Source organism: Pecten maximus, chromosome 15 (assembly GCF_902652985.1).
Source record: "Pecten maximus chromosome 15, xPecMax1.1, whole genome shotgun sequence".
Taxonomy (NCBI): domain Eukaryota; kingdom Metazoa; phylum Mollusca; class Bivalvia; order Pectinida; family Pectinidae; genus Pecten; species Pecten maximus.
The window spans coordinates 28351792-28379587 of record NC_047029.1 but is presented as its reverse complement, the minus strand read 5'-3'; the positions used below and the strand labels follow the sequence as shown (position 1 = coordinate 28379587).

The window sequence follows — 27796 nt, the reverse complement described above, 5'->3', positions numbered from 1 at the left end:
TGATATCACATGATCAAATGTCACATATAATTATTATATTTTTATGTGGACTAACATTTGCTAGCCCTTGACAGGAGAGTATAAAGAATAACATCTCTGAGTCGAGTGTTGAGACAATATTATACACTTATACACATTCATTATTCTTGAGTCAACACCAAAACAAATTTCACCCTTATCATATTCACCGCTTTCACTGTCGACATTTACACAGAAAACTATCACTGCTATAGATATTGGTGTGGAATAACATCAAAGTTAACATTCAATGAAAAATCTTAACATCCACATCCATCTTGGAATTTAACAGAATACTGATAACGTAAGGTCAACAATATACAAACCACTGGATCATTTATACACGAGAGTTGTCATATATATGACGGTGTAACCCCTTTTCTTCCACAATACCCCGTGTTATTCAACTCTCAGACCATCAGTTAATCATTACAGCTGTTGATAAACAATCTGTTTATACCACACTCTGTACGCATTTTGATTGGCTAACACGGTGAACTTTGACCTAAGCTGCAATTGTTATTGACGTCATCAATAATCTAATGACGTCACATCACCGGGTCCCGGATGTCACCGGTACACTTTATTTGCATACGCGAAATTATACTTGGCCACGTTTCCCTTTGATTCAAACCGATATTATTGTGGTAGAAACAGGTCACACGACTCGAAATTGTTGGATATGGAATTTATTTCACACGAGTAAGTTATTTTTTAAAAGTTGCAAAAAACACTCGCTAAAGCTCGTGTCTTTTGTAACTTTTCAAAAATAACTTACTCGTGTGAAATAATTCCATATCCAACAACCACTCGTTGTGTAACCTCTATATATACTGCCAGGGCTGATTTGACGATATATAGAGTTTAGCTGTATGGCTCTATATGACATGAAACATTTGTTGTGTATAAACTTTCGTTGCTGCTATTGAACTACGAATATATAGCGCGCTTCATTAAATTTGCCTTTGTCCAGTTGGCATTCATCAGCCCATAACTTCCAACTGAAAGCAGTTCAATGCTTAAATGTACAACGAATATTGTTGTATGTATTATTGTTATATTATTGTTGCATGAGCTAAACCACAAATTTTGTACACATGAAATAATTTGAAAGCACCAAACCATGAAAGACAGCTTGTATCCATGAACTAATGTGAACGCATCAAACAACAAAAGTATGCATGGACCCTTCATGTTATACAGTGTGGTGTCTGACCTTTGGTTTATTTATTTTGTTTAACGTCCTAATAACAGCCTGGGTCATTTAAGGACGTGCCAGGTTTTGGAGGTGGAGTAAAGCTGGAGTACCCGGAGAAAAACCATCGACCTACAGTCAGTACCTGGCATCTGCAACTCACAACCCAGAGGTGGACTGCTAGTGATAGAGGGTCGGGACACCTTAACCACTTGGCTGAACAGTTTATCAGAGAATATTGAAGCAGTCAATCTCAACACTTTACAATAAAACATAATTTAACTAACTGCCATATCTATAGGTTGTGCCAAGGGGACTAAAATAATCAACTTTGGCTCAAAAAAGTGTTGGAATTATTGCAAAACCATTTGTTAGTATTGAGACTGAACTGCAATAGACATAGGCTTATTACCAGGCATGGGCTTTTTACCAGACATGGGCTTATTACCAGACATGGGCTTATTACCAGACATGGACTTTTTACCAGACATGGACTTATTACCAGATATAGGTTTATTGCCAGATATGGGCTATTGTCTTATTACCAGATATAGGCTCATTACCAGATATAGGTTTGTTGCCAGATATGGGCTTATTGCCGGTCATGGGCTTATTACCAGACATGGGCTTGTTACCAGGCATGGACTTATCATCAAATAAACACAATATCATCAAATGATATAAACATAAACCTGTCTTTGTCAATTAGTAAACTAAGTTCATTGTTGGTTTACTGGTATTGTAACAGATTTATTACATCAGGCCATCTGCATATTTGTTAATTAAATCTGTATTACATTGTAAATCTCAACAGTAACATACAAAGGTGAAAGCTCTGTACTTATGCATAAACAATAAGGCACACGCATTTGTATAACTGTCCTTGTGACCCAGATTACTGCCTACTGTACAGTTAACATGAACTTGAGCCCAGAGGACCAAAGGGTTCTGCCTACTTAAACAGTGTAGGTGTGGAAGTGTTATCAAGGGCTCACGATGAGATATCTGTAGAACTGTTTTAAAATCATCATGTTATTTAGTATTATGCGAGCGTGGCATGTAAGAGTGAGGAATTCTGTCCTTATTAAACTGATGGTGCTATCATGAGTTTGGCCGTACAAAGGGTAGCAATACATTGAGTTATACATACATGTATTGTAATTCATACTATTCCAGCATTTATACAACTTCACATAAATATTCACATGTGCTTCTTGTGAATCATGTATTCTATCAGTCATTCATACAAGTTCACATAAATATGTTTTTAGGAATGAACACATTCAAATTCACAAATATTCACATAGGCATTTCATGAATCATATACAAGTTAAATTAGATAAAATCACAGACCAGGTTTAAGTAAAATTCACATGGATTTCATGTGAATTCACACATATGTCCACAGCCTGCAGGACAGAATTTTCGGGTGGAAAACCAGTTGGCCATATGCTGTAAATGGCCGCCATGGGAACATCCTTGACACCACAGGAAGTGACCTTTCACAGGATGGTGACTGGAATTAGACAAAAAAAAGCACTAAAAGTTTATTACTGTAAATATCTTTGAAAATCTATTTTAGTTACTGATTCATATATGATTTGTATATGCTTAAATTTAACAACAAGAGGCCCATGGGCTTCAACATTGCCAGAGTTTAAAATATTTCAGTTAATTTGACCCTTAACCCATAAGACTTTGGGGTCTGTCAGGTACTATCAACCTGTCATCCAATGCTGATAATGTTAACCAAGTTAGAATGAATTCCAATTGAAATCTTACAAATGACAGTCTAAAATGTGATTTCCCTATATAAACTACAATGTATAGTATAGTTTACCCCCTCCCCATTGGGAAATGTGAAACCCATGGGTTATGAAATCCACAATTTTGGTAAAGGAGTTTTAAGACCTTTCTATCTGTGAAGAGTATTTAATTCTACCACATCTGGGAGTGGACCTTATAAATCACAATTTTGTTTGACCTTTAACAAAGGAAGCTTTCTGTAAAATTTCATTAGATTTGGTTCTTCGGTTTTGGAGGAGAAGTCGAAAAAGGAAAAGTTTACAGATAGATGACAAAAGACGCACAATGACGGACAAAAAGCGATTAGAATGGGTCACCTGAAGTCTCAGGTGACCTAATAAGGTTAAAATTTCTCTTTGACTTTGGATACTTCCATATAAATTCTGTTAAAATCTCTTTTCATTTGGATATTTTGATCAAATTCTGTTAAAATCTTTTATCAAATTTTGTTAAAATCTCTTTGACTATACTTTCGATCAAATTCTGTTAAAATCTCTCCAACTATGGATACTTTTGATCAAATTCTCTTAAAATCTCTTAGACTTTTGATACGTTTGATCAAATTCTGTTCAAATCTCTTCACCACTACAGAAGGAGTAACATTACAGATTGACCTCCATTTAAACTATCAGAACCCCAACCTCCCAACCCCTTTGTCTCTAGTCTTCCCATTTTTACTTACTAAATAATTTTTTGAACAGGCATTTGTTAACTAGAGTATTGCTCTTTTTCATCAAATTATGTTTTTAATTGAACAACTTTGCTTACCACAAGGCACAAGTGTTGATGACGACCTTGCATCGATCACAGAGCCATCCAACACGTGACAGCACTTTATTGCACGTCGAGCAGTGTAAGGGAATGCGTGTTGACTGTTGGTTCATCATCGAGATTTGGGGGAGGTAACTCATTTTGATGATGTCATTGGAGACCGTCCATAACTTGAATCTTCCCAGGAGGTCTGAAATACAGAGAATAAGAAAATTAGCTACAAATTTATCATCCTGTCACAGGCCCAGAGGACTAATACATGTATACTGTAAAAGCGGAAATATTCGCGGTGTGGAAATTTTTGCTTATTTCGCTATCAGTAAATCTCTGTGAAAATTTCCACACGCGAATATATTAACACATAAAAATACTAAATATAAAAGATACAAGTTAGCGCAAAAATATCTTGACGGCGCGAAAATATCCACACCGCGAATACTTTGGAAGCTGGCTAAGCGAAAATTTCCACACGCAAAAATATCCACTTTTACAGTAATCTTCCCCTGACTTGTGGACATAACAGAGAAACCTCCATCCCGTGGGGTGATATTCTTGGTTGTCTAGCCGAGGATGTTGGCCAAGAGTTAGGCAATAAAGACGATTACTCAAAGGGTTCGGGGTTTCTCTGTCACACCTTTAAGGTAGATTATCATATTTCTCCCATCATACTTACCCTTTATTATCCTGTCTGTTGTATTTATACATCAATCATACTTACCCTTTATTATCCTGTCTGTAGTATTTATACATCAATCATACTTACCCTTTATTATCCTGTCTGTAGTATTTATACATCAATCATACTTACCCTTTATTATCCTGTCTGTAGTATTTATACATCAATCATACTTACCCTTTATTATCCTGTCAGTGGTATTTATACATCAATCATACTTACCCTTTATTATCCTGTCTGTAGTATTTATACATCAATCATACTTACCCTTTATTATCATGTCTGTAGTATTTATACATCAATCATACTTACCCTTTATTATCCTGTCTGTAGTATTTATACATCAATCATACTTACCCTTTATCATCCTGTCTGTAGTATTTATACATCAATCATACTTACCCTTTATTATCCTGTCTGTAGTATTTATACATCAGTTTGTTAATGAACAGCAGTCAATGTGTGGAAGAGTAGTTCTGATTCAATGCTACCATATGCTATCTATCATACATGAGGGGTGACTGAGAAATCACCCTAGGGGGTATCAGGGATATCAGACCCTAGGCGGTGACAGAGAAATCACACCCTAGTTGTGACAGAGGTATCACAACTTAGGGGGTGACAGAGATATCACACCCTAGGAGATGACAGGGGTCACTTTCCCTAGGGATGACAGAATTACCACATCCTACTAGGATTTGACAGAGATATCACACCCTAGGGGTTGACAGAGATATCACACCCTAGGGGGTGACAGAGATATCACACCCTAGGGGTTGACAGATATCACACCCTAAGGGTTGACAGAGATATCACACCCTAGGGGTGACAGAGATATCACACCCTAGAAGGTGACAGAGATATCACACCCTAGGGGGTGACAGAGAAATCACACCCTAGGGGTTGACAGAGATATCACACCCTAGAGGGTGACAGAGAAATCACACCCTATGGGGTGACAGAGATATCACACTCTAGTGGTTGACAGAGATATCACAACTTTGCGGTTGACAGAGATATCACACCCTAGGGTTGACAGAGATATCACATCCTAGGGGTTGACAGAGATATCTCACCCTAGGGGTTGACAGAGATATCACACCCTAGGGGTTGACAGAGATATCACATCCTAGGGGTTGAAAGAGATATCACATCCTAGGGGTTGAAAGAGATATCACTCCATAAGGGTGACAGAGATATCACTCCCTAGAGGGTGACAGAGATATCACACCCTAGACGTTTACCTATATAAGACATGAACCAATTCTCCTGAGTAGCGATGTCAATTTCTGGGCGATTTTTTTGTCCCAATACAAGCAGCATACACACTGGAGTCTGTACATCACCCTGTTGTATTGAGAAATAAAAACATGAATTAACTTATTGGGAAGCATATTAAAATTTAATGAAATTTTTTCTTGCTAATGTTTTAAATTTTACAGCACTCAATTCCTTTTTAGAAAATTGCACATTGCTATTTCTTTAACTAACTTTTTGAAAAGATTCAGAACAATTAATAAGCATTCAGTATTCTCTGATTTGGAGAACTTTAACAGTACTGTTGTATTTACTTTACAGGAACATGTCACCAGGATTATACAATCTAACAGCCATGTCAAATCAATTTTATCCATAATATGCCTATTGAAGATTTTATCTTGACCTTAACCTTTCTGCCTAAAGGTAATTGATATATAAATCCAAACCTGTTCGGCGTAAAAGTACATCATGTCTACAACATGATTTGTGAATCCAAAGTTTGGGACGTTCATGTCGTTGGAGAACGTGACAAGGACCTCTTCGTCAACATTTGACCTTGAGCTGTGTTGAAGACTCTGCATGTTGCCCTCACTCTCATTTGCACTGGTGGGAGAATCGTGGCCGTTGGCCATGGAATCTAGGGGGTTGGGATGTTCTTTTATCTCGTGGCGAGGTACGAAGGCTTCATTTGGCAGAGTGAGCTCCTGTAAATATAACACAAACATCAACTTTACCTTGGTCTCTTCACACATGAGCCCCAGATGTAGAGGTATAACTTACCAGGATGGATTTTATAATAGTACTCACATTGATAATAATATTTCAAATATTTCCTCATTTTTGGTCCCTTACCGAAGTCCTCTTCCCTTAAACTTTGGTAGAAATACAATCAACTCGTCCACAAAAACCGACTTCTAAAGACTTAAGCTCTGTGTGTAGAGATGAAAAGATGGAATGAAGATAGAATGCAGGTGAAAACTCTATTTCTTAAAATCAAATTTCATAATTCCACAGACAAACCAGTCCAAAGTGTTTTTAACAACATTTCAGACATAAATCTTCACAGACCTGCAGATGTTAATACAGACCTTTAAAGTCTTTGTCAAGGCTTGTCTGAAACAGTGTTAAATATCACTAGGTCCATCTTTGTTTCATAAACAAATAAGTCTGGAGCATGATAACTGAAAATAACCCAGGTACGATGTATCACCTAACATAGTAAAATGTAAACTATTTATCCAGGTAATATGGCAGTGTTCTCTGGGAAATTAGATTCAAAGGAGAGGAAATTTCTCAATTTATAAAAGGGCCACAACTCTTGTTTATACCTGTAATCCCTTGTCCAAATCCCCTAGGGAGTCATAGGTTAGTTGATCCCCGTCAAACAGGATGTCCCACTCTGTGGAAGGCTGTCCTCGTGCAATACTCGAAAGATTCTCTTTAATGATTTCTTTGTCTGAGTCCTCGTCACTTCCTCCTATCAACATAAACCACACAATTACACCATTGACAGAATTATTATCATGGTAACCTAAACCTCACATTAAATCCATTGACAGATTTGTTACCATGGCAACCTAAGTCACACATTAACTTCATCAAAAGAATCATTATCACTTTTGCCCACAAAGACTTAACACGGAGCGATTGGATATGAAATTCAATCCAAAATCCACAAAATATATAGATTTGCATGGAGACCATTGAAGTAGTACAATGAGAATAAGACCAGGTGTTCCAGAAGAGTAAGCATCTTCTGCTTCATCCATGACACCAGCAATACCACTCAAGGTCAAATCCGGGTCAATCACAATCTCAAATGAGAGGAAGGGTGCTGACAACAGAACCACTAGGCATATTAACAAGTACCAGACCTGTCTGACCTCATACTGCATACAGAAATAGAATACTCCCCAATGAGATCGTGAGGAATTCCGTTTTTTTGGACAGGGTCACTTACCAGATGTTATTTCGTTGTTATCCAGATCTTGATGATCAGCTTTTTGATTATCCTTTTTCCCTACAATTAAAGATTATGATTAAAATCATTTAATACAATTTGATTGGTCGGATGTAAATAATGCACTAGTCTTTCACCCAGATATCTGGGAATTATAGATGTAGAATGTATGGTGTTACCTGGCAGTCCATGTGGCTTAACAATGTCAGGTAATTCCTTATAAGACCTTGGTGCACTGTTAATATCCCATTCAGAAAACTTTTAACTTCAATCATTCATGTATTTTCAAATGTTTAGTTTCGTAATTAATATCAGTAATAAACTAATGCGTGTATCTACATGTATACATCTAGTTATAATTTTTGAGGATTTACCCTATGTTGTATAACTTTATACATTAGTTATTGTATTGTTTTTTTTAGGATTTACACTCAGTCATGTGATTACATGGGTTTATTGCATTGCTTTTTTAGAATTAACCTCAAGTCATGTGACTACATGGGTTATTGCATAGCTTTTTTAGGATAAACCTTATGTCAAATGACTATGTGGGTTATTACATAGCTTTTTTAGGATAAACCTTGTGTCAAATGACGTGGGTTATTGCATTGCTTTTTTAGGATTAACCTTATGTCATGTGACTACATGGGTTATTGCATAGCTTTTTTAGGATAAACCTTATGTCATGTGACTACGTGGGTTATTGAATAGTTTTTTAGGATTAACCTGAAGTCATTCAACCAAATGGGTTATTGGATTGTCTTTTAAGGATTAATCCTAAGTCATGTGACTTGAAGAGTTTTACAGTATTTGAAAGTAAACATTAAAACATAATACCGTGCTCGAGATATAGGTCTAAGTCATGTGACTACATCAGACTGACCCACTGACCTTTGTCTGTTTCGGGTTTATCACTGCTATTGGAGACCATGGAGAGGGTTCGGAACTGTGGATCCATGTAAAGACTTTGTGAGTACATCACCATCAACATCCTCCAACTCTGAGCCACCTACACAAAACATACTTCTAGTGAGTTCAAATCAATTTTAAACTGCTTAAAATCATATCCTGATCAGTGCTACTGTTTGTTACACCACACTCTGTTATGTCACGCAGATCAAGATATGATTTTACTTACAGCAGTTGAAACAATTTCAATGAACATTGTCATCTTTCAGAAAATTGCATTTATTTTAAAAGCTTTAAATTGTTATGAATTAAAATGGTAAAATATTCATAAAAAATTGTTAAGAAATCACCATTTTGTGTAAAAAAATCTTTGATTAGAAATCTAACCCTGTACATTTCAGAGAAAAAGTAAAATTTTAGAACATGCTAGGGTAAAAAACAATTAAGAAGTATTATGCCCTGTGAAAATTTTCATTTGCAGTTTTGTGGGTTTTATCATCAAATAACACAGCCTAAACTTTAGTACATGTATGAGATCAAACCAAAGGCCTATTCCTTTATGTAGACAAACTGGTTAATCAATTTTTAATTGTTACATTTCAGGCATGCAGATATTTACACAGCCCTTGAAAGTCTTTGTCATGGCTCCTCCAAAAGTAAAGTAGAATCACTAGATCTGTCATTTTTTTTATATAAATGAACTACTCTGGTCTAACTCTTCCAACAGTTGGTATTGTGATAAACGAAAACGGACCAGATTTTCAGTCACAAAATGGACAAACAACTCCATGGCATTAGATAATTTACCTGGTAGCGACCTTGACTCTCAGCTACTTGAGCGTTGTGTTCACAAAGTTTGTCTAGTGAAAACCCTTTCAGCAGATACCGTTGAGCAGAATCTCGAAACCAGTCCATGGACAATGAGGTCTGCAAATTCACAAACATCTAAAACTTGATTTGAGGAAATTCTATTGAAAGCTGCCCTGATATAACATCAAGAGTTTTTAGATTTTGTTTGAAGACCTCGCTGATACAATGAAATATCCCAATGTTTTAACAGAACTGAAATACTCACCAACACAAAGTGGCGATATTTTTTGTAAAAAATTCATTTTGTGTCTATCATAAACAATGATATCAATTTAGTTTTTTTGGGGAATATTCTTGTCTATCATAAACAATGATATCATTTTAATTTTTTTGGGAATACTCCTAATGTAGGTACAAAACTGACAGAAGTTCTGCAATCATGACAAATCTAAATTTTCAATTAATGTCTGAACAGCAAACTCTACAAACTTTCATATTAAAATTTGTGAGTTGGACAGAGGAACCATTGCATTCCATGCCTCTGGCAATGTCTTCGTGAGGGCATAACAAACAAGTACAATGGATATTAGTGGTAATAGATTGTGTTAATTTTGTATCATCTTTGTATGGATGTTTTGTTAATCAACATCAGCAAACAAATTTAATGTGTATTTACCTCGTGTTTATCACAGTTGTGAACATGTAGCGTGCTATAGGCCTGTGTGAAATGGTCGCTACGGGACGGCTTCTTCTGAAATATCGACAACTTCCCGGAGCTGAGTTTGTCTGGAAAAAACACACAACATGAAAGTTTAAACATCTTGGTAAAGCTGTGTTTGTCACAATTTTTTTGGAAAAACAGGAGTGTCAAATCACAGTTATCATTATTAAGTTAGATCTTTAACTGGCCTTCATTCACTTTTGATGACCCAGAGGTACCTAAAAATGTGAAGGGACCTGATTTGGGTTTTTTTTTTTTTGCATTTTTATGCAATATTTGCTTTTTCTATCCTTCTCCACAAGGAGGGAGCTTATTAGTGGTAAAACAAGTTATGATACTTGCGAATAACTTGCATTTTGATGCAAGTGCACAATCATTTCAGGTTAAGATCATCGGTATCAAGTTGGGAGTGAAGTGGTTTACTTCAGACACACTTCTGTCTACAGATGGAAAAACTAGGTATCCAGTGAATCAATCTTTGCACACAGGACATTATCATTGTGTAGAGTTATCTAATTATACCTGTGGAAAGTGTACGTTCTCCGTGGGCATGGGATACAGTGTAGTCAAGGTTCATGTCGATTCCGGATGGTGTGACGAGGTCAGCTGGTCGTTTGGCGTCCTTGAACACGTGTTGGTACAATGTGCAGTCTTTACTACAGCTGTAGAACATGTGGGGATCTTCCTTCTTCCAGACGATGTCTATGGCAAAAAATGACGAGACGAATTAAACGCCAAGTCAAATCGTAAAAAATACTGTGATAGCTCAACAAAATCTAATTTGAAGATGCTACATCTCTAATAAAGAGTAAGTATGTAAGAAAAGGCTGTTGTTATATTTTTACACATTTACCAAAGGCTACAAAACCAACACAATAATATGTAACACCCCCCTCCAAAAGGACTATTTTTATCATTTTTTAAATTTTAAGTGAATAATTAATTCTATCTTAACAGTAGTCATGCTCTTTATTTTCTACATACATATATATATATATAACTTTACATCTTATCAGCAATCATTGTAGGAAACTGCTATTATAATTTTCCATTTGGTAGTATTAATTACTGGGTAGATATATTTCTATACTGTAGGCACCATTTGTCGGTGTTCGTTAAGATATATTTCTATACCGAATGCACCATTTGTCGGTGTTCGTTAAGATATATTTCTATAATGTAGGCACCATTTGTCGGTGTTCGTTAAGATATATTTCTATACTGTAGGCACCATTTGTCGGTGTTAGTTAGATATATTTCTATACTGTAGGTACCATTTGTCAGTGTTTGTTAAGATATATTTCTATACTGTAGGCACCATTTGTCGGTGTTAGTTAGATATATTTCTATACTGTAGGTACCATTTGTCAGTGTTTGTTAAGATATATTTCTATACTGTAGGTACCATTTGTCGGTGTTTGTTAGATATATTTCTATACTGTAGGCACCATTTGTCGGTGTTCGTTAAGATATATTTCTATACTGTAGGCACCATTTGTCGGTGTTCGTTAAGATATATTTCTATACTGTAGGCACCATTTGTCGGTGTTCGTTAAGATATATTTCTATACTGTAGGCACCATTTGTCGGTGTTCGTTAAGATATATTTCTATACTGTAGGCACCATTTGTTGGTGTTAATAAGATATATTTCTATAATGTAGGCACCATTTGTCAGTGTTCGTTAAGATATATTTCTATACCGTAGGCACCATTTGTCGGTGTTAGTTAGATATATTTCTATACTGTAGGCACCATTTGTTGGTGTTCGTTAGATATATTTCTATACTGTAGGAACCATTTGTCAGTGTTCGTTAAGATATATTTCTATACTGTAGGCACCATTTGTCGGTGTTCGTTAGATATATTTCTATACTGTAGGCACCATTTGTCGGTGTTAGTTAGATATATTTCTATACTGTAGGCACCATTTGTTGGTGTTCGTTAAGATATATTTCTATACTGTAGGCACCATTTGTCGGTGTTCGTTAGATATATTTCTATACTGTAGGCACCATTTGTCGGTGTTCGTTAAGATATATTTCTATACTGTAGGCACCATTTGTTGGTGTTCGTTAAGATATATTTCTATACTGTAGGCACCATTTGTTGTTGTTCGTTAAGATATATTTCTATACTGTAGGTACCATTTGTCGGTGTTCGTTAAGATATATTTCTATACTGTTGGCACCATTTGTCAGTGTTCGTTAGATATATTTCTATACTGTAGGCACCATTTGTCGTTGTTCGTTAGATATATTTCTATACTGTAGGTACCATTTGTCGGTGTTCGTTAGATATATTTCTATACTGTAGGCACCATTTGTCGGTGTTCATTAAGATATATTCTATACTGTAGGCACCATTTGTCGGTGTTCGTTAGATATATTTCTATACTGTAGGCACGATTTGTCGGTGTTCGCTAGATATATTTCTATACTGTAGGCACCATTTGTCGGTGTTCGTTAAGATATATTCTATACTGTAGGCACCATTTGTCGGTGTTAGTTAGATATATTTCTATACTGTAGGCACCATTTGTTGGTGTTCGTTAGATATATTTCTATACTGTAGGAACCATTTGTCAGTGTTCGTTAAGATATATTTCTATACTGTAGGCACCATTTGTCGGTGTTCGTTAGATATATTTCTATACTGTAGGCACCATTTGTTGGTGTTCGTTAAGATATATTTCTATACTGTAGGCACCATTTGTCAGTGTTCGTTAAGATATATTTCTATACTGTAGGCACCATTTGTCGGTGTTAGTTAGATATATTTCTATACTGTAGGCACCATTTGTTGGTGTTCGTTAAGATATATTTCTATACTGTAGGCACCATTTGTCGGTGTTCGTTAGATATATTTCTATACTGTAGGCACCATTTGTCGGTGTTCGTTAAGATATATTTCTATACTGTAGGCACCATTTGTTGGTGTTCGTTAAGATATATTTCTATACTGTAGGCACCATTTGTTGTTGTTCGTTAAGATATATTTCTATACTGTAGGTACCATTTGTCGGTGTTCGTTAAGATATATTTCTATACTGTTGGCACCATTTGTCAGTGTTCGTTAGATATATTTCTATACTGTAGGCACCATTTGTCGTTGTTCGTTAGATATATTTCTATACTGTAGGTACCATTTGTCGGTGTTCGTTAGATATATTTCTATACTGTAGGCACCATTTGTCGGTGTTCGTTAAGATATATTCTATACTGTAGGCACCATTTGTCGGTGTTCGTTAGATATATTTCTATACTGTAGGCACGATTTGTCGGTGTTCGTTAAGATATATTCTATACTGTAGGCACCATTTGTCGGTGTTCGTTAGATATATTTCTATACTGTAGGTACCATTTGTCGGTGTTCGTTAGATATATTTCTATACTGTAGGCACCATTTGTCGGTGTTCTTTAAGATATATTCTATACTGTAGGCACCATTTGTCGGTGTTCGTTAGATATATTTCTATACTGTAGGCACCATTTGTCGGTGTTCGTTAAGATATATTCTATACTGTAGGCACCATTTGTCGGTGTTCGTTAGATATATTTCTATACTGTAGGCACCATTTGTCGGTGTTCGCTAGATATATATCTATACTGTAGGCACCATTTGTTGGTGTTCGTTAGATATATTTCTATACTGTAGGTACCATTTGTTGGTGTTCGTTAAGATATATTTCTATACTGTAGGCACCATTTGTTGGTGTTCGTTAAGATATATTTCTATACTGTAGGCACCATTTGTTGGTGTTCGTTAAGATATATTTCTATACTGTAGGCACCATTTGTTGGTGTTCGTTAAGATATATTTCTATACTGTAGGCACCATTTGTCGGTGTTCGTTAGATATATTTCTATACTGTAGGCACCATTTGTTGGTGTTCGTTAAGATATATTTCTATACTGTAGGAACCATTTGTCGGTGTTCGTTAAGATATATTTCTATACTGTAGGAACCATTTGTCAGTGTTCGTTAGATATATTTCTATACTGTAGGAACCATTTGTCAGTGTTCGTTAAGATATATTTCTATACTGTAGGAACCATTTGTCAGTGTTCGTTAAGATATATTTCTATACTGTAGGCACCATTTGTTGGTGTTCGTTAAGATATATTTCTATACTGTAGGCACCATTTGTCGGTGTTCGTTAGATATATTTCTATACTGTAGGCACCATTTGTCGGTGTTCGTTAAGATATATTTCTATACTGTAGGCACCATTTGTTGGTGTTCGTTAGATATATTTCTATACTGTAGGCACCATTTGTTGGTGTTCGTTAGATATATTTCTATACTGTAGGCACCATTTGTCGATGTTCGTTAGATATATTTCTATACTGTAGGTACCATTTGTTGGTGTTCGTTAAGATATATTTCTATACTGTAGGCACCATTTGTTGGTGTTCGTTAAGATATATTTCAATTCTGTAGGCACCATTTGTCGGTGTTCGTTAGATATATTTCTATACCGTAGGCACCATTTGTCGGTGTTCGTTAAGATATATTCTATACTGTAGGCACCATTTGTCGGTGTTCGTTAAGATATATTTCTATACTGTAGGCACCATTTGTTGGTGTTCGCTAGATATATTTCTATACTGTAGGCACCATTTGTTGGTGTTCGTTAAGGTATATTTCTATACTGTAGGCACCATTTGTTGGTGTTCGTTAGATATATTTCTATACTGTAGGCACCATTTGTTGGTGTTCGCTAGATATATTTCTATACTCTAGGCACCATTTGTTGGTGTTCGTTAAGATATATTTCTATACCGAAGGCACCATTTGTCGGTGTTCGTTAAGATATATTTCTATACTGTAGGCACCATTTGTTGGTGTTCGTTAAGATATATTTCTATACTGTAGGCACCATTTGTTGGTGTTCGCTAGATATATTTCTATACTGTAGGCACCATTTGTCGGTGTTCGCTAGATATATTTCTATACTGTAGGCACCATTTGTCGGTGTTCGCTAGATATATTTCTATACCGAAGGCACCATTTGTCAGTGTTCGTTAAGATATATTTCTATACCGTAGGTACCATTTGTTGGTGTTCGTTAGATATATTTCTATACTGTAGGCACCATTTGTTGGTGTTCGTTAGATATATTTCTATACCGAAGGCACCATTTGTCAGTGTTCGTTAAGATATATTTCTATACTGTAGGCACCATTTGTTGGTGTTCCTTAGATATATTTCTATACTGTAGGCACCATTTGTCGATGTTCGCTAGATATATATCTTTACTGTAGGCACCATTTGTTGGTGTTCGTTAAGATATATTTCTATACTGTAGGCACCATTTGTCGGTGTTCGTTAAGATATATTTCTACACCTGTGTGTGCCATTTTGTACATTTTTGTGAGAGCAGTGTACAAGCTTTTAGCAATCTTGAATGACAAGACCCTGAAGTAACATATTTTATTTTGTGTACCTGTTGTGACATCCTTGTGTTCCTCAAAGGCTGCAAAGGGTATGTAAGGTCGCTGGATGTTCCAGATATTGATGCTGAAATCGACGAGGAGGGAGGAGCTAGCAATATGGTAACGCCTCTGAGGCCGCCATCGTATCCGCATTACTGAGGCCACTGTGTGAATTGTATACATAAGCTTGTTTTTCTGCAAATCCCATACCTGTCAAATATCAAATTTCAATTAGAATAATCATCCAAGTCTGTTGTAAATGAAACAGGCATACTGGGTGTTGACCTTGACCTTCACCTTGACCCAAAAACCCTGAAACTCAAACATGCACAATATATTATGTTCCTTTATCATTGTGTGAAAATTGATAAAAAATCACTGAAGTAATGAAGCCGCTAGAGGGCTGACAAACGTTTGGGTTATGTACATACAAACCAGACAGACAGAGAGGAAACCTATAGCTCCCCCAGTTTCACGGGTAGGGGACTAATAACCTTGGATGACTTTGGACTTAAGTATGTATGAATTTAAATTAAATTTCATCAAATACTACAACAACTCAGCTCATAAAAGTATTAGTTGTTGTAAGAATCAAATTCCTGTATTTATCCAGCAATAAGCCAACGCCTGGTAAAAACCCTACCCATGTCTACTGCAGTCAATTAAAATGCCAACAAATGTTATTTAATTGTCCTGCAATAAGCCCAACCTTCTATCTTTGAGTCCATGTTTCTACATTACACCCCCTGGGCTTATTACAGGATAACACGGTATATGCCATAAGCATTTAGTTATGATTGTTTGCTTATTAATTTAAAATGTTTAACAATACCCAATTTTGTGAATTATGAAATATTTTCAAATTGTGAAAGTTAACACTATATTCAGAAATTTGTTGAACAAGTAATGTAGACAGCGATATACCCGGTAAATCGTTATCTTATTGAGTTATGAAATAAACTTTTTCAAGAATATCAAGTTTTAGAAAACATTCACCATTCCACTCCTAATTCAAGGACATCACTGTATTTTATTTCATTTTTTAATCACAGCAAATAAAAAGAGCGGCAATCAAGAAAAAAAAGTTTAGAACCAATATCTTTATACAAAGCTTACAACATGTTTTTTTTTGTAGATATTCAGCCCTGGTTTTTACGGACCTTTATTGATTTGTCCCGGCCTGCCGTGCCGATCCAGTTCCTGTCCTCAGGGATGCCAGTCTATACTAAACACTGGGCCACTATGTGCAGTAATCTGTTTCTGTACACGGTCTGGCTGCCTCATGTCCCAGATCTAATACAGAAAAAAAAAATAATTCAGTGGAAATTTTTTGTTTATTTTATCTCTGAAAATTAAATCTTTATGCCGACATTAACATTAAATGCAATAAAATCACCACTTTAGTTCATCCTGGAAATTATTGGCAAGGCCCCCCTGTGGTTATCTCCCCTCCTACTTCTAATGACTTTGGTATCAATGTAATCGCAACATATGTGCCAATTCCATCAAGGCTTGAAATCAAACCTAAACAGATGTCGGTGTACTGGTAGGAAAAAGACTGCCAAGTTTCCTACACTGAAGGTGTTCTAGTGTAAACAACTGAATTTAAACATGTACATATCTCGCTGTTTCCTACTTTCATTACTTTACCTGAATATTTCCACTTTCATCAGCAGCAGCAAAGTGGAAGTAGCTAAATGCACTTGGACAAAACTGGACGTCACGGACGCTGCTTCCAGATACAAATGTTGTAGAGACTGTTCGCTTTCTCACGTCCTGTTAAACATAAAGACATTTTCCTGTTATTATCACTTCCTATATGGCATAAAACATATTCCCCTTAAAACACATCCTGTTTACAAGAGGCCCATGGGCCTTAAAGGTCACCTGAGTTTTAACATATAATTATCTTTGATATATTTACAATGTATTTCTAAACAGTTCCTGTATAAATAGTAGTACAATTCCGCCCCTCCTCATAATTCTAACCAATTTTGAATCATTTCCATTAAAATGTGATTTTCCTACATAAACTATAGTAAAGTTTAGCACCACTTTAGGGGAAAACATGAAACCTAGGGGCCATGAAATTTACAATTTTGATTAAATCACCTTAAGCTCTTTACATCCATGAAGAGTATTTAATTCTACTAAATCTGGGTCTTGCAGAGAAGAATTTTGGAATTCCAGTCAATTTGATCCAAAACATGGGATTTACATCCAGGAGATGATCTCAGACATGCTATCGATCTGATGTCGCTTTTATATGCTACCTATGATTTTCTTCATTTTCTCTTCACTTCTGTTCTTTGACCGGTCATTTGATTTCTGTGACCTTGAACTTTGATGGTCAAGGTCAACTAAGTGCATATGTTTGGTTTGTTTGTTTTTGTTTAACGTCCTATTAACAGCCAGGGTCATTTAAGGACGTGCCAGGCTTTGGAGGTGGAGGAAAGCCAGAGTACCCGGAGAAAAACCACCGGCCTACGGTCAGTAACTGGCAAATGCCCCACATAGGTTTTGAACTCGCAACCCAGAGGTGGAGTGCTAGTGATAAAGTGTCGGGACACCTTAACCACTCGGCCACCGCGGCCCCAACTAATTGCATAACTTTTGCAACCAGCAACTCATGCTGAATATGTGCTAATCATCAAGTGTATGAGTTGCAATTTTTGGGATAATTTTGAATTTTGCTATCGATGTGCCAAAAATCATGCCTTCATGTAAAGTAGTAGAAACCATTTATGTGCAATTTTGGATGATTTTTGAATTCTTGCTGGGAAAACTTTGAAGTGTGTAATATCTCATTTTTCATCTGAGGACCATAAAACATGCACATTCTGTTTCATTTTTTTCATATGCAATGGAAAAAATATTCAATTTGAGTAAATACAATAATGTTGATAGTATGGTACAAAATATTACAACATAAAACATTTACAGTATTGCCACTTACAAATAATTTCATTGATCCATCTTGAGAACCGCTCAGAAGTAAATTCACCTCGTTCTCATGGAAACGCACACGGTTCACTGTACGATTATGATCCGTGAACACATAATCTGTAATAAGAAGCATAACATTTTCTTTGGTCTTGTTAAGATTTATTGCTTTCATCAGTTTTTTTTTTTAAAAACGACAAAACACAAATGATTTTTCTCTTATTGAATAATTGTAAAGCTATTTTTGAGTGACTATTCAGTGCAATATTTATTTTTTGGCTAAAAAATAGGTCTATATTAAATGTTTTGGTGAAAAAAGTTAAATTCCTGTGTATTGCCTGCAGGCTATACAATTTTTTACATCAGAAGATGCCTAATGTGGGCTGTCTACTGATGCAGGCTATCTGTGGATTTTTTAACCAAATTAAAAAAAATGTGGGCTAACGTTGTTAAATGTTTCCATTTGTATTGAAACAGCAGATGAAGTAACTGATTTCAATGCGCAGATATTCATGTACATGTAGGCTAGATTTATGCTATTTGTAAACAAAATAAATTGTTGGTAAATTTATATATAGCTTTAATTATACATATATATATATATACATCATATAATTGTCATAAATCATGAAATCACCATCAGTCAAAGTCTGATGGCTCAGAATCACTTTTAAATAAATCCAGATTATCCTAGTCTAATTGATGTACAACCCGCACACAATCTGTCAGTGTGGACTATCTAGAATCTATTTTACAAAAACATCAAAAATGCCTTAATTTACTTCCACCGGGCTATACCCCGGAGCGGTCAATGCGCAGGAAATTACGGAAATCAGGCATATCGGTAGTATAACTAGGAGATGTGTAGCTAGTATTTAACTGACCAACAAGAAATGATATTAATTTTGTTTTTTTTTGTTTTTGTTTTAAAGCTAAGAATAATTGAATAACTTTTTTTCAGAGAATATGTAGGATATTCCAATATAAGTGTTTCAAAGAAAAGAATCATCAGCTTTTCTGGCATTTATAGACTTCCAAAGAAAATGTTTTAAATGTGCAAGGAAATTCTCTGAATTAAAACTTACCTTGTTTGGATTTGCTTGTTCTGTTTATATCCCATAAAACGACTGCCCCATTGGTAGCGGCAGACGCCAAAATGTTGTCTGAAACAAGCAGAAATATCACATTACTACCAATACCAGCTGTCATTTCATGATATCTGCTACACCAGTGATAAAGAATATTTATGTATATGTATGAATATTTATTTTTGAATTAAATCTGCTTTCGGTCTCTGCCACTTTATGCATTTTTGTGACATGTTTTCTGTTATGCAGCAACTTTAATAGTTATCAAATATCATCATTATTTAATCCATTGTAGAATAATTCATGTATTTTAATGAATTAATATGGTAACATGAGCAAGAATATTAAAGAGTTTACCTTCATTTTGATTCCAGCTGACATCTGATGCACTGAAGTTGAGGTTCACATTTCGTCCAACACGAAGATTCATTTTCTCCTCAAACCTTTCATCTTCTATCCCAAATATTTTGAATACTTGAAAAAAAAATTTAAGGGGAAAACATGTAATAAGTACAATCTATTATAAAATAATAAATCACCATGCTTTATGTAGATATACTACATTACTTTTTTTTATTATAAATGTATCTTGACTAAATAATTAAGGTACATGTATATGCAATTTATTTACCTTTAGGCCTTTATTTCTTTTATCTATTTACTGTTTTGGGTTTAAATTTCCTCACAATTAGGATGACACCATCGAATATGCAGTGTAGAAAAGAAAAGCTAGAAAATGTTCAGATCTAATGTCATACAATGTACGAGGGCATCAGTAAGAAAATGTATGTACCTAAAAAAGAATACACACAAGAAAATCTTATGGTTTTCCAACATCTCCCTCAAAACTGGCAATACTTCCAATATGGCAATGCAAGACAAATGTAACTAACTACCAAAAATTAGATAACCGACTTCAAAATGCATTGATATACCAACACTGATATGCTAACTGGAAATTTACCATTGCGGCCTGCGACAACTGCAAGAGATGTGTCACGGTTGATGGCCAGAGCATTCACAGGTCCCTCACAACTGCAGTGCATTGTCTTGAGTACAACTGGATTGACTATAGGAACAAAAATGACTTTAAAACATTTTGAAACAAAATTTAAAACATGTAACATGTATCAAGATATTATATAGACAAGAGTTTTTACAGGAGAATCACATAAAATTGTTGAATAAGACATAAAATTTGCTCTGTCAACCGCAGAAAAAAAAATCAATAATGACATTGCATCATAACTCTATATATTTGAATTTGAATAAGGTACATATATACTGGTACATGAATTACGCATATGCATTTAATATATACTTAATCTTTTGATATAAATTCAATTTGGAGTTTTATCATGACTATATATGTAATATTTAATATTGTGGAATTGTTCATATATATAATCACAGATCATCATTCTCCAATGGCTATGGTTAATTGTTATAGTAATTATAATATGATAATTAACCAGTACAAAAACTATTAATTACAGTTAGGATAATTGGATAACACTTAATACCTCAGGTATTTGTCTTTTTTGTAAATATTTGTAAATTATGCATCCTCTGATATATATTCTGTACATCTATAAATAGGCTAAGCCTGTTGTCTCTTCCTTTTGTATAAAGTTTGGTTCAATAAAATTTGTTTAAACAAATATTGTTATGGTTCATACTATACATTTCATTTATTATTACATGAATTATACGGTATTTATTGCTTAGATTCAATTACTAAAATGAAGAAGCATATCATCCCCCAAAAATGTACACATATATACATTGTACCCAATGCAACATATGCAACCATTTAAAAAAAATAATAAATAAATAAAAGTTGATACCTCGATCATGGACTGCCCGAGACACATTGTGCATCATACTCATGGCTGGTGTTTTAGTTCTGATTTACTGGTTAACGTTCTTTACCATCAAACTACTGACACATCTTTGCAGAATCCATGGCATCCACTTCTCATCTTCTCCTTATTTCATTTTGGTAGCTAGGATACAAAAATAACCAAACGTTGTATTCTTAAATATCATCTCACTAGTAGGTATGTATATATAACACAGTCTTATAGCTATGGGTACCTAAGACAGACCTACCTATGGGTATCTAACACAGACCAAGCTATGTGTATCTGAGTGTAGGACAAAAGCCCCCCCCCCCCCCCGGACATTAGCCCCCCCTGGACATTAGCCCCCCTGGACAAAAGCCCCTCGGGATGAAAGCCCCCCCCCGGACATATTAGCCCCCCCGGACAAAAGCCCCTTCTTTATAAATTTAGCTGGTATACTTTATATAAATCTGTACTTTTGAAAAACAGAAACTGTATATATATTGTTGTTTTAATCTCTGAAATTTGGAGAATAATTGTGTGTGGAAAATGAATGTCCTTGGTTCAATGTCAGAGTAGCATTACATGTCTGTGGTTAAACATCATGATTTATTTTTTCAACCTTTATATATTAAGTAACCTAAACAAATTCAGGAAAGCTTATCATTTAAAACAAAATGTCTTGAAGTTTGTACAATAGATTATGATGTTTTTCCACAAACTTACTCACTTTTCTGTCATATATGTTGCATACTTCAAACATTTGCAGTGTCTCAAATTATAATATAATAAGTACCTAACCAAACATGTTGCTCTGTGTTGTATTAATTTTAATTTTAGGAATGATTAAAATAAAAGAAATAATATAAAAACAAATTTATACCTGTGCAAACATGGGCATTTCACTGTTGATACACAAGAAGCCATTAATGATATATTTCTTTCCAAGAGAATACAATATCAATGAAAAACCTACCAAACACCTGTGTAACAGCTTATTGTTTATGTAACAGTTCAAGTAGTTGTTGCTGGAACCTTGGAACCCGTTGTTTACATTGCAGAAGCCACTGATGACTGAAGTCACTTATACATATATGTATAACAAGGCTGTAAAGCCTCACCAACACTTTTCTCTATCTACGTAAACGACTTGGCGAAAGATATAAACGCTATGAACTGTGGTGTTCAAGTAGAAGACACAATGATATCCATCCTTCTGTATGCGGATGATATAGCTATCATATCGCCGGATGAAAACTCTATGCAAAATATGCTTGATAAACTAGCAGAATGGTGTGAACAATGGAAACTGTATATAAACAAGGACAAAACTAACGTTGTTCATTTCCGTAACCCTTCTTTGACTTTAACACAATCTAAATTTACGTGTGGCGACTCTGATATCGACATTTGTTCTAAGTATAAATACTTAGGATTGTGGTTTCATGAACATATCGATCTACATCTCGCTGTACGAGAGTTGTGCAAGTCTGCGAGTAGGGCCCTTTATGCCCTTTACTCAAAGTTCACCCACGCGGGAGGTATGACTTATTCGGTTTATACCAAACTGTACATGTCTTTAGTGGAGCCTATAACTTACTTCGCGAGTGGACTCTAGGGTATAAACTCCTACAGAGAAGTAACATTACTACAAAACAAGGCCTGTCAATATTTTCTTGGAGCATCGAAGTTTTCCAGTAACTTGGCCACAAGGGGCGACATGGGTTGGACGTCAACTACCACGAAACAGACTATAAACGTTTTAAGATTGTATTTAAGAATACAAAATACGGAAAGTGATAGGATATTGAGTAAAATTCATAAATGGTCCAAGTCTCTCCGTAATTCTTGGGATTCGCGGGTTCACAATCTAATAGTAAAGTCTAATTTAGTGGATATTATTTCAGCACAAAAATCATTAAACTGGAAATTGAAAAATATCAAAGAAAAATTACAAAATATTGATGCTGACAGTTGGCAAAATTTATTGTGGAATGATGATGGAAATGTTAATGGTAATAAATTACGTCTATATAGAACCTATAAGTATGAGCCTACAACAAGTGATTATGTGAAATTTGTCAAATTTAAAGAGAGAAGAGGTATGCTGTGCAACTTCAGATGTGGGTCACTTTCCCTAGAAATTGAAAAGGGACGGCATGCCAAGCCGATTTTACCCATAAAACAAAGAATCTGTAAATATTGTTTATCAAATGAGGTTGAAGACGAAGTTCATTTTTTAATACGATGTAATTTTTATGATGATTTACGCTGGCCTCTTTTAGTTGATGCTAACAAATATGTTGATTTTAATAGTATGGACAGTTTTAATCAGTTTAAATATCTTTTAGATAAATCTCCCCCAAATCTTCTCGCCAATCAACTTTATGCTATGTGGAGGAGAAGAAGCAACTTTTCGTAGCTTTTTATTCTTGTAACATAACGTGGCTACGTACTGTACCATTTTTAATAGCTTGGGATAACCTTACCTTATTAACTTTTAGCATGCAATATCTTAGACTATTATTTTGTTTTATAGTGTCTAAATAAGTCATAAATGGCTGGACATATCTTACTTTGAAAGAGAAATATTTTATGATGTATTTTATATGTTGTAAGTTGTTTGACACTCTAATAAAATAATTGATTGATTGATTGATTGTATATATGTAGCAATAAAAAATAAATAAAAAAATAACTATCATTTTTTTATGAAGGGGCTTTTGTCCACTTTTTGATTAGTGTGAAGGGGCTTTTGTCCTAGGCGCTAATGTCCGGAGGGGTTAATGTCCGTGGGGGCTTTTGTCCGTACCTCGTGTATTCAACACAGAAGTAGATGTGTCAATTATTACATGCCCCAATGCAAACTTTAAGTAGATAGATAATAAAATGACATTGGTGCATCTTTTGTAATTATATACATATACAATAAAAAAGTATATATATAAAAAAATATATAATAAACAACAATGCTACACTACAATTATTTTTATAGTGATTTATAATTTGCATGTCTACAATGCCTTGGTAATGTAGGCCTTTTTCAGATTTCTGACTCACCTGTTTTGCTACATTATTTAAACAAATCTTGAAATACATAAAATATTTTCTTATCATAAGTGTCATACATCATTACGTCCAACAACAATAAATCATAAAAATTTTACATATAATTTTTTTGTATTTTTTTTTTTTTTTAGAAGCTTGACATCAACTTATATAATTGATAATGTATTCTTTTATCTGTATACAACGCAGTTAACGTATAATGTAAACCCATGTTCGGTGTTGTAATGCTTTTTGACAGGTGCGCAAGCTCATCTGTTTCAAGGGATTACACGTTCACAGGTAAACTTATGACAGGTGTCAATCGTTGATCGAGGGCCTATTGATAGTTACTCACCCCTATACCTGTACCAAGACGTCAATTGAGGCCATTTTAGTTGGTGTTTATACAAGGCGGGTTCTCTTTATTTGAATGTCACTTTGAGAAATCATGTCAATCAAAAAGGCCTAAATCATTACTGTTCATACATACCATCAGTTTATAGTAGGTACTGTAGAATGTGGCATCGCCGAGATTGAGTAATAATATCCACTAAATTCTTAAAAAGGTCAGTCCAATTTTCTTACCAGTTGGTCGTACATAATCCGTGTAGGGTAGAGTAGGTAGCTTATATGAAACAATGCGTTAATTATATGCAATAAGCAAGTGCTACATCGCAAGATTATTTACAGAAAAATAATAAGTCTTCGGAGGACCCCCTGTTTGTGAACTACGTCATCAAAATCGGGACTAAAATAATTTCCGTTTCCGCTTCTGAATCATCAAAACGTTTCCATACGGTGCCAGCCTTACTATTGATATCAAACGTTTGTGTGATTCATAACATCAGAGAGGTATTCGCGTTGCAGGTTATTTTAGCTGTGTATTGAAAATGAGTTTCCAGCAGAGATCACCGTTCCATCAACAATCCGGATATGGACAGAATAATAGCAGTTCAAGACAGTCTAGTCCACAACAAAACGTTTTACAGGGGTGGGGTACACCTGCAAGGGGTTATTCTCCGAACCCCAGTCCTCGAGCCGACAGACAATTTCAATCGCCTGGTTCTGCGAAACATCACAGTCCCAGGCATTTGAATTTCAGTTCTTCAAGTTATAATTCACCTACGTTTATGAACTCGTCAGGGTATGCCCATCCGTACGATAGGTACTCATCCCCCAGTGATTCGAAGTTCAAAACGCCCCATTCTCCAAATGTCTTCTCTCCCCCGGGTTCAAGAGGTCGTGGCAGTTACAGTGGCAGAAAGCATAATCAGAATTTCCACAGACCCTTTAATCAGGTACATAGATTTTTCTGTTGAATTGTTCGCTTTACCTTTCTATTAATGCTCACGAGCCGCAGTAATTTTGATGTCGTTAAATTCAAAACATTAAGTTAATTGTTCAATCTAGCATGATAATATTATGTTTGATTTTTTGTTTGTGTGTTTTTTTTTCATTCCTTGAAATATTGTTTATACACTATATTCTGAAACGTGTTATTGATACAAGGAATTCTACAAATGAGCATTAGACTAGTTTAAAAATCAGACTGTAATCCAAGTGTAGGATAATAGTAAATTTTGTGAAATAGCAAATTTATATATATTTACCTAATATGGAATCATCTGCTCATGATTTTTTTTCTGCTATAATGAGGTCTAGATATAGTAGCTTTATATTCCAATGTGAAAAAAGACATCACTTCCTAACAATCAATTTTAAAGCAAACTGTTAATAGCATTATTTGTACTTTGTTGCAGATATGTATATATTTATATGTATTGAACTCTGATCATGAAAAATAACAAGGGGTGCCATTCTTCTGTTCTATGTTTATATTGCAGACTAAATTCTTATAAAATTGCAAAGTAAATTAACTTCATTTCCAGACACACAGACAAGACCGTAATTGTAATCCGGGAGGCAGTGGCAATATTGAAGATTACTTCCATCCGAGTATGTTACATGATCCGTGGAAATTTTGTAGTTCTGTTCCTGTCACACATGAACCATCGCTGACAACATGACGAAAAAATACCCTTAAACAGTTCAGTTCAGGAAAACCTTAGGGGAGAGTATCTGGTAATGTTTAAAGACACAATACTTTGCCCCTAAAAACTACAGTATGCTTCAGGTATAAAATGTGATAGCTCAATTCATGTAACATGCAAAAAACATACAACCCAAGGCAGCAAATGTCCATATGTAATCATATGAAAATGGCCATTTCATGCAACCGTGGTCAGTTGATATTCTCAATGGTAGTTGCCAGGCGGTTCATGATGGCATAAGCATTGTAGATATCCCAATGGACAAACAATTTTACATTGCTTGGTTACGAATGACATTGCTTAAATAATGTACTGATCTAATCGACACACAGTGCTACTGTAAGACTGTACATACATGTGTATTGTGTACGAATGTGCAATTTGTATATATACAATTTATACATCAGTATATATACAATATATATTTGGAACCGTTATAACATCGTGTGCGTTGAACAATTAGTCAAATCTTTCAGACTACCTGTGTGTTATAGACTTGCAGATTTGTCAGAAAAAAATCTTAAAAATATGAAATTTTTCCAGGGATTTATCGGCAGCTTTGCAAAATGGACACAGAAATGAAAACAATGTGAAATTGTGTTTTATAACATTTGTATAGCAAGACTTTTGTCGCTAAGACAGGCAGCGTTTTAATGAAAAACAAGTTTTTAGTATCATAGAGATTTTTATTTCTGATAAAATAACTTTTCAGTGGATTGAATTCATACAATTAATTGTGTGTTGTTGATGTTAATGTGCAAAACTGTTTTATTGTATTTTGATTTAAAACTATGGATCAGTAATTCTGACTAATACATATTTCATACCATAATAAAAGGTAATTATTCTAATTTCTTTATTCACATTTGATATTGGAGTGTTAAATTTAGCATTCATAAATATCCATTAACAATTTCAACATTTTAATTTAACATATTATTTTATTTTGATGTAACACTTGTAAACCAATATAATTGTCAAGTATTGTCATGTAGAGTTTGAGAGAAAAAATAGTATCAAATTATATGAAATAAACTTTTAAGATGTTTAATATATTTGAAGTGTATGTTTTATATTGCATTTGTCTCATTTGATTCTATATCTAATAATGTTTTAAAATTTTGATCATATATATGAATATTATTAAAAAATTGGAAAATTTATCAGAAATATATATATCCACATCAAAGTGAATCCAAAAACTTAAAAATTGAATCATAAAACGTCATGTGATTATGTCGATACTGTGCTGAAAACAG

At 34.8% G+C, this 27796-nt stretch overlaps 2 protein-coding genes across 2 annotated transcripts; one reads left to right on the top strand and one right to left on the bottom strand.

The window, feature by feature from the left end:
• Nucleotides 1-1756: 1756 nt before the first annotated feature.
• LOC117343557 (GATOR complex protein WDR24-like) lies at nucleotides 1757-25226 on the bottom strand. Its single transcript, XM_033905971.1, is given in 20 exon segments — nucleotides 1757-2729; nucleotides 3788-3980; nucleotides 5711-5813; nucleotides 6173-6430; nucleotides 7055-7203; nucleotides 7687-7746; nucleotides 8578-8695; nucleotides 9403-9522; nucleotides 10082-10191; nucleotides 10649-10828; nucleotides 15575-15773; nucleotides 16724-16771; nucleotides 16773-16856; nucleotides 17214-17339; nucleotides 18520-18626; nucleotides 19592-19669; nucleotides 19952-20068; nucleotides 20559-20663; nucleotides 21442-21600; nucleotides 25072-25226. Coding segments are annotated over 19 exon segments (2334 nt in total). The 5' UTR covers nucleotides 21485-21600; nucleotides 25072-25226; the 3' UTR covers nucleotides 1757-2593.
• A 66-nt stretch (nucleotides 25227-25292) lies between these two features.
• Nucleotides 25293-27590, top strand: LOC117343558 (M-phase-specific PLK1-interacting protein-like). Its single transcript, XM_033905972.1, has 2 exons — nucleotides 25293-25784; nucleotides 26376-27590. The coding sequence occupies exons 1-2, from the start codon at nucleotides 25377-25379 to the stop codon at nucleotides 26511-26513; spliced, it is 546 nt and encodes a 181-aa protein (XP_033761863.1). The 5' UTR covers nucleotides 25293-25376; the 3' UTR covers nucleotides 26514-27590.
• The last annotated feature ends 206 nt before the right edge of the window (nucleotides 27591-27796 follow it).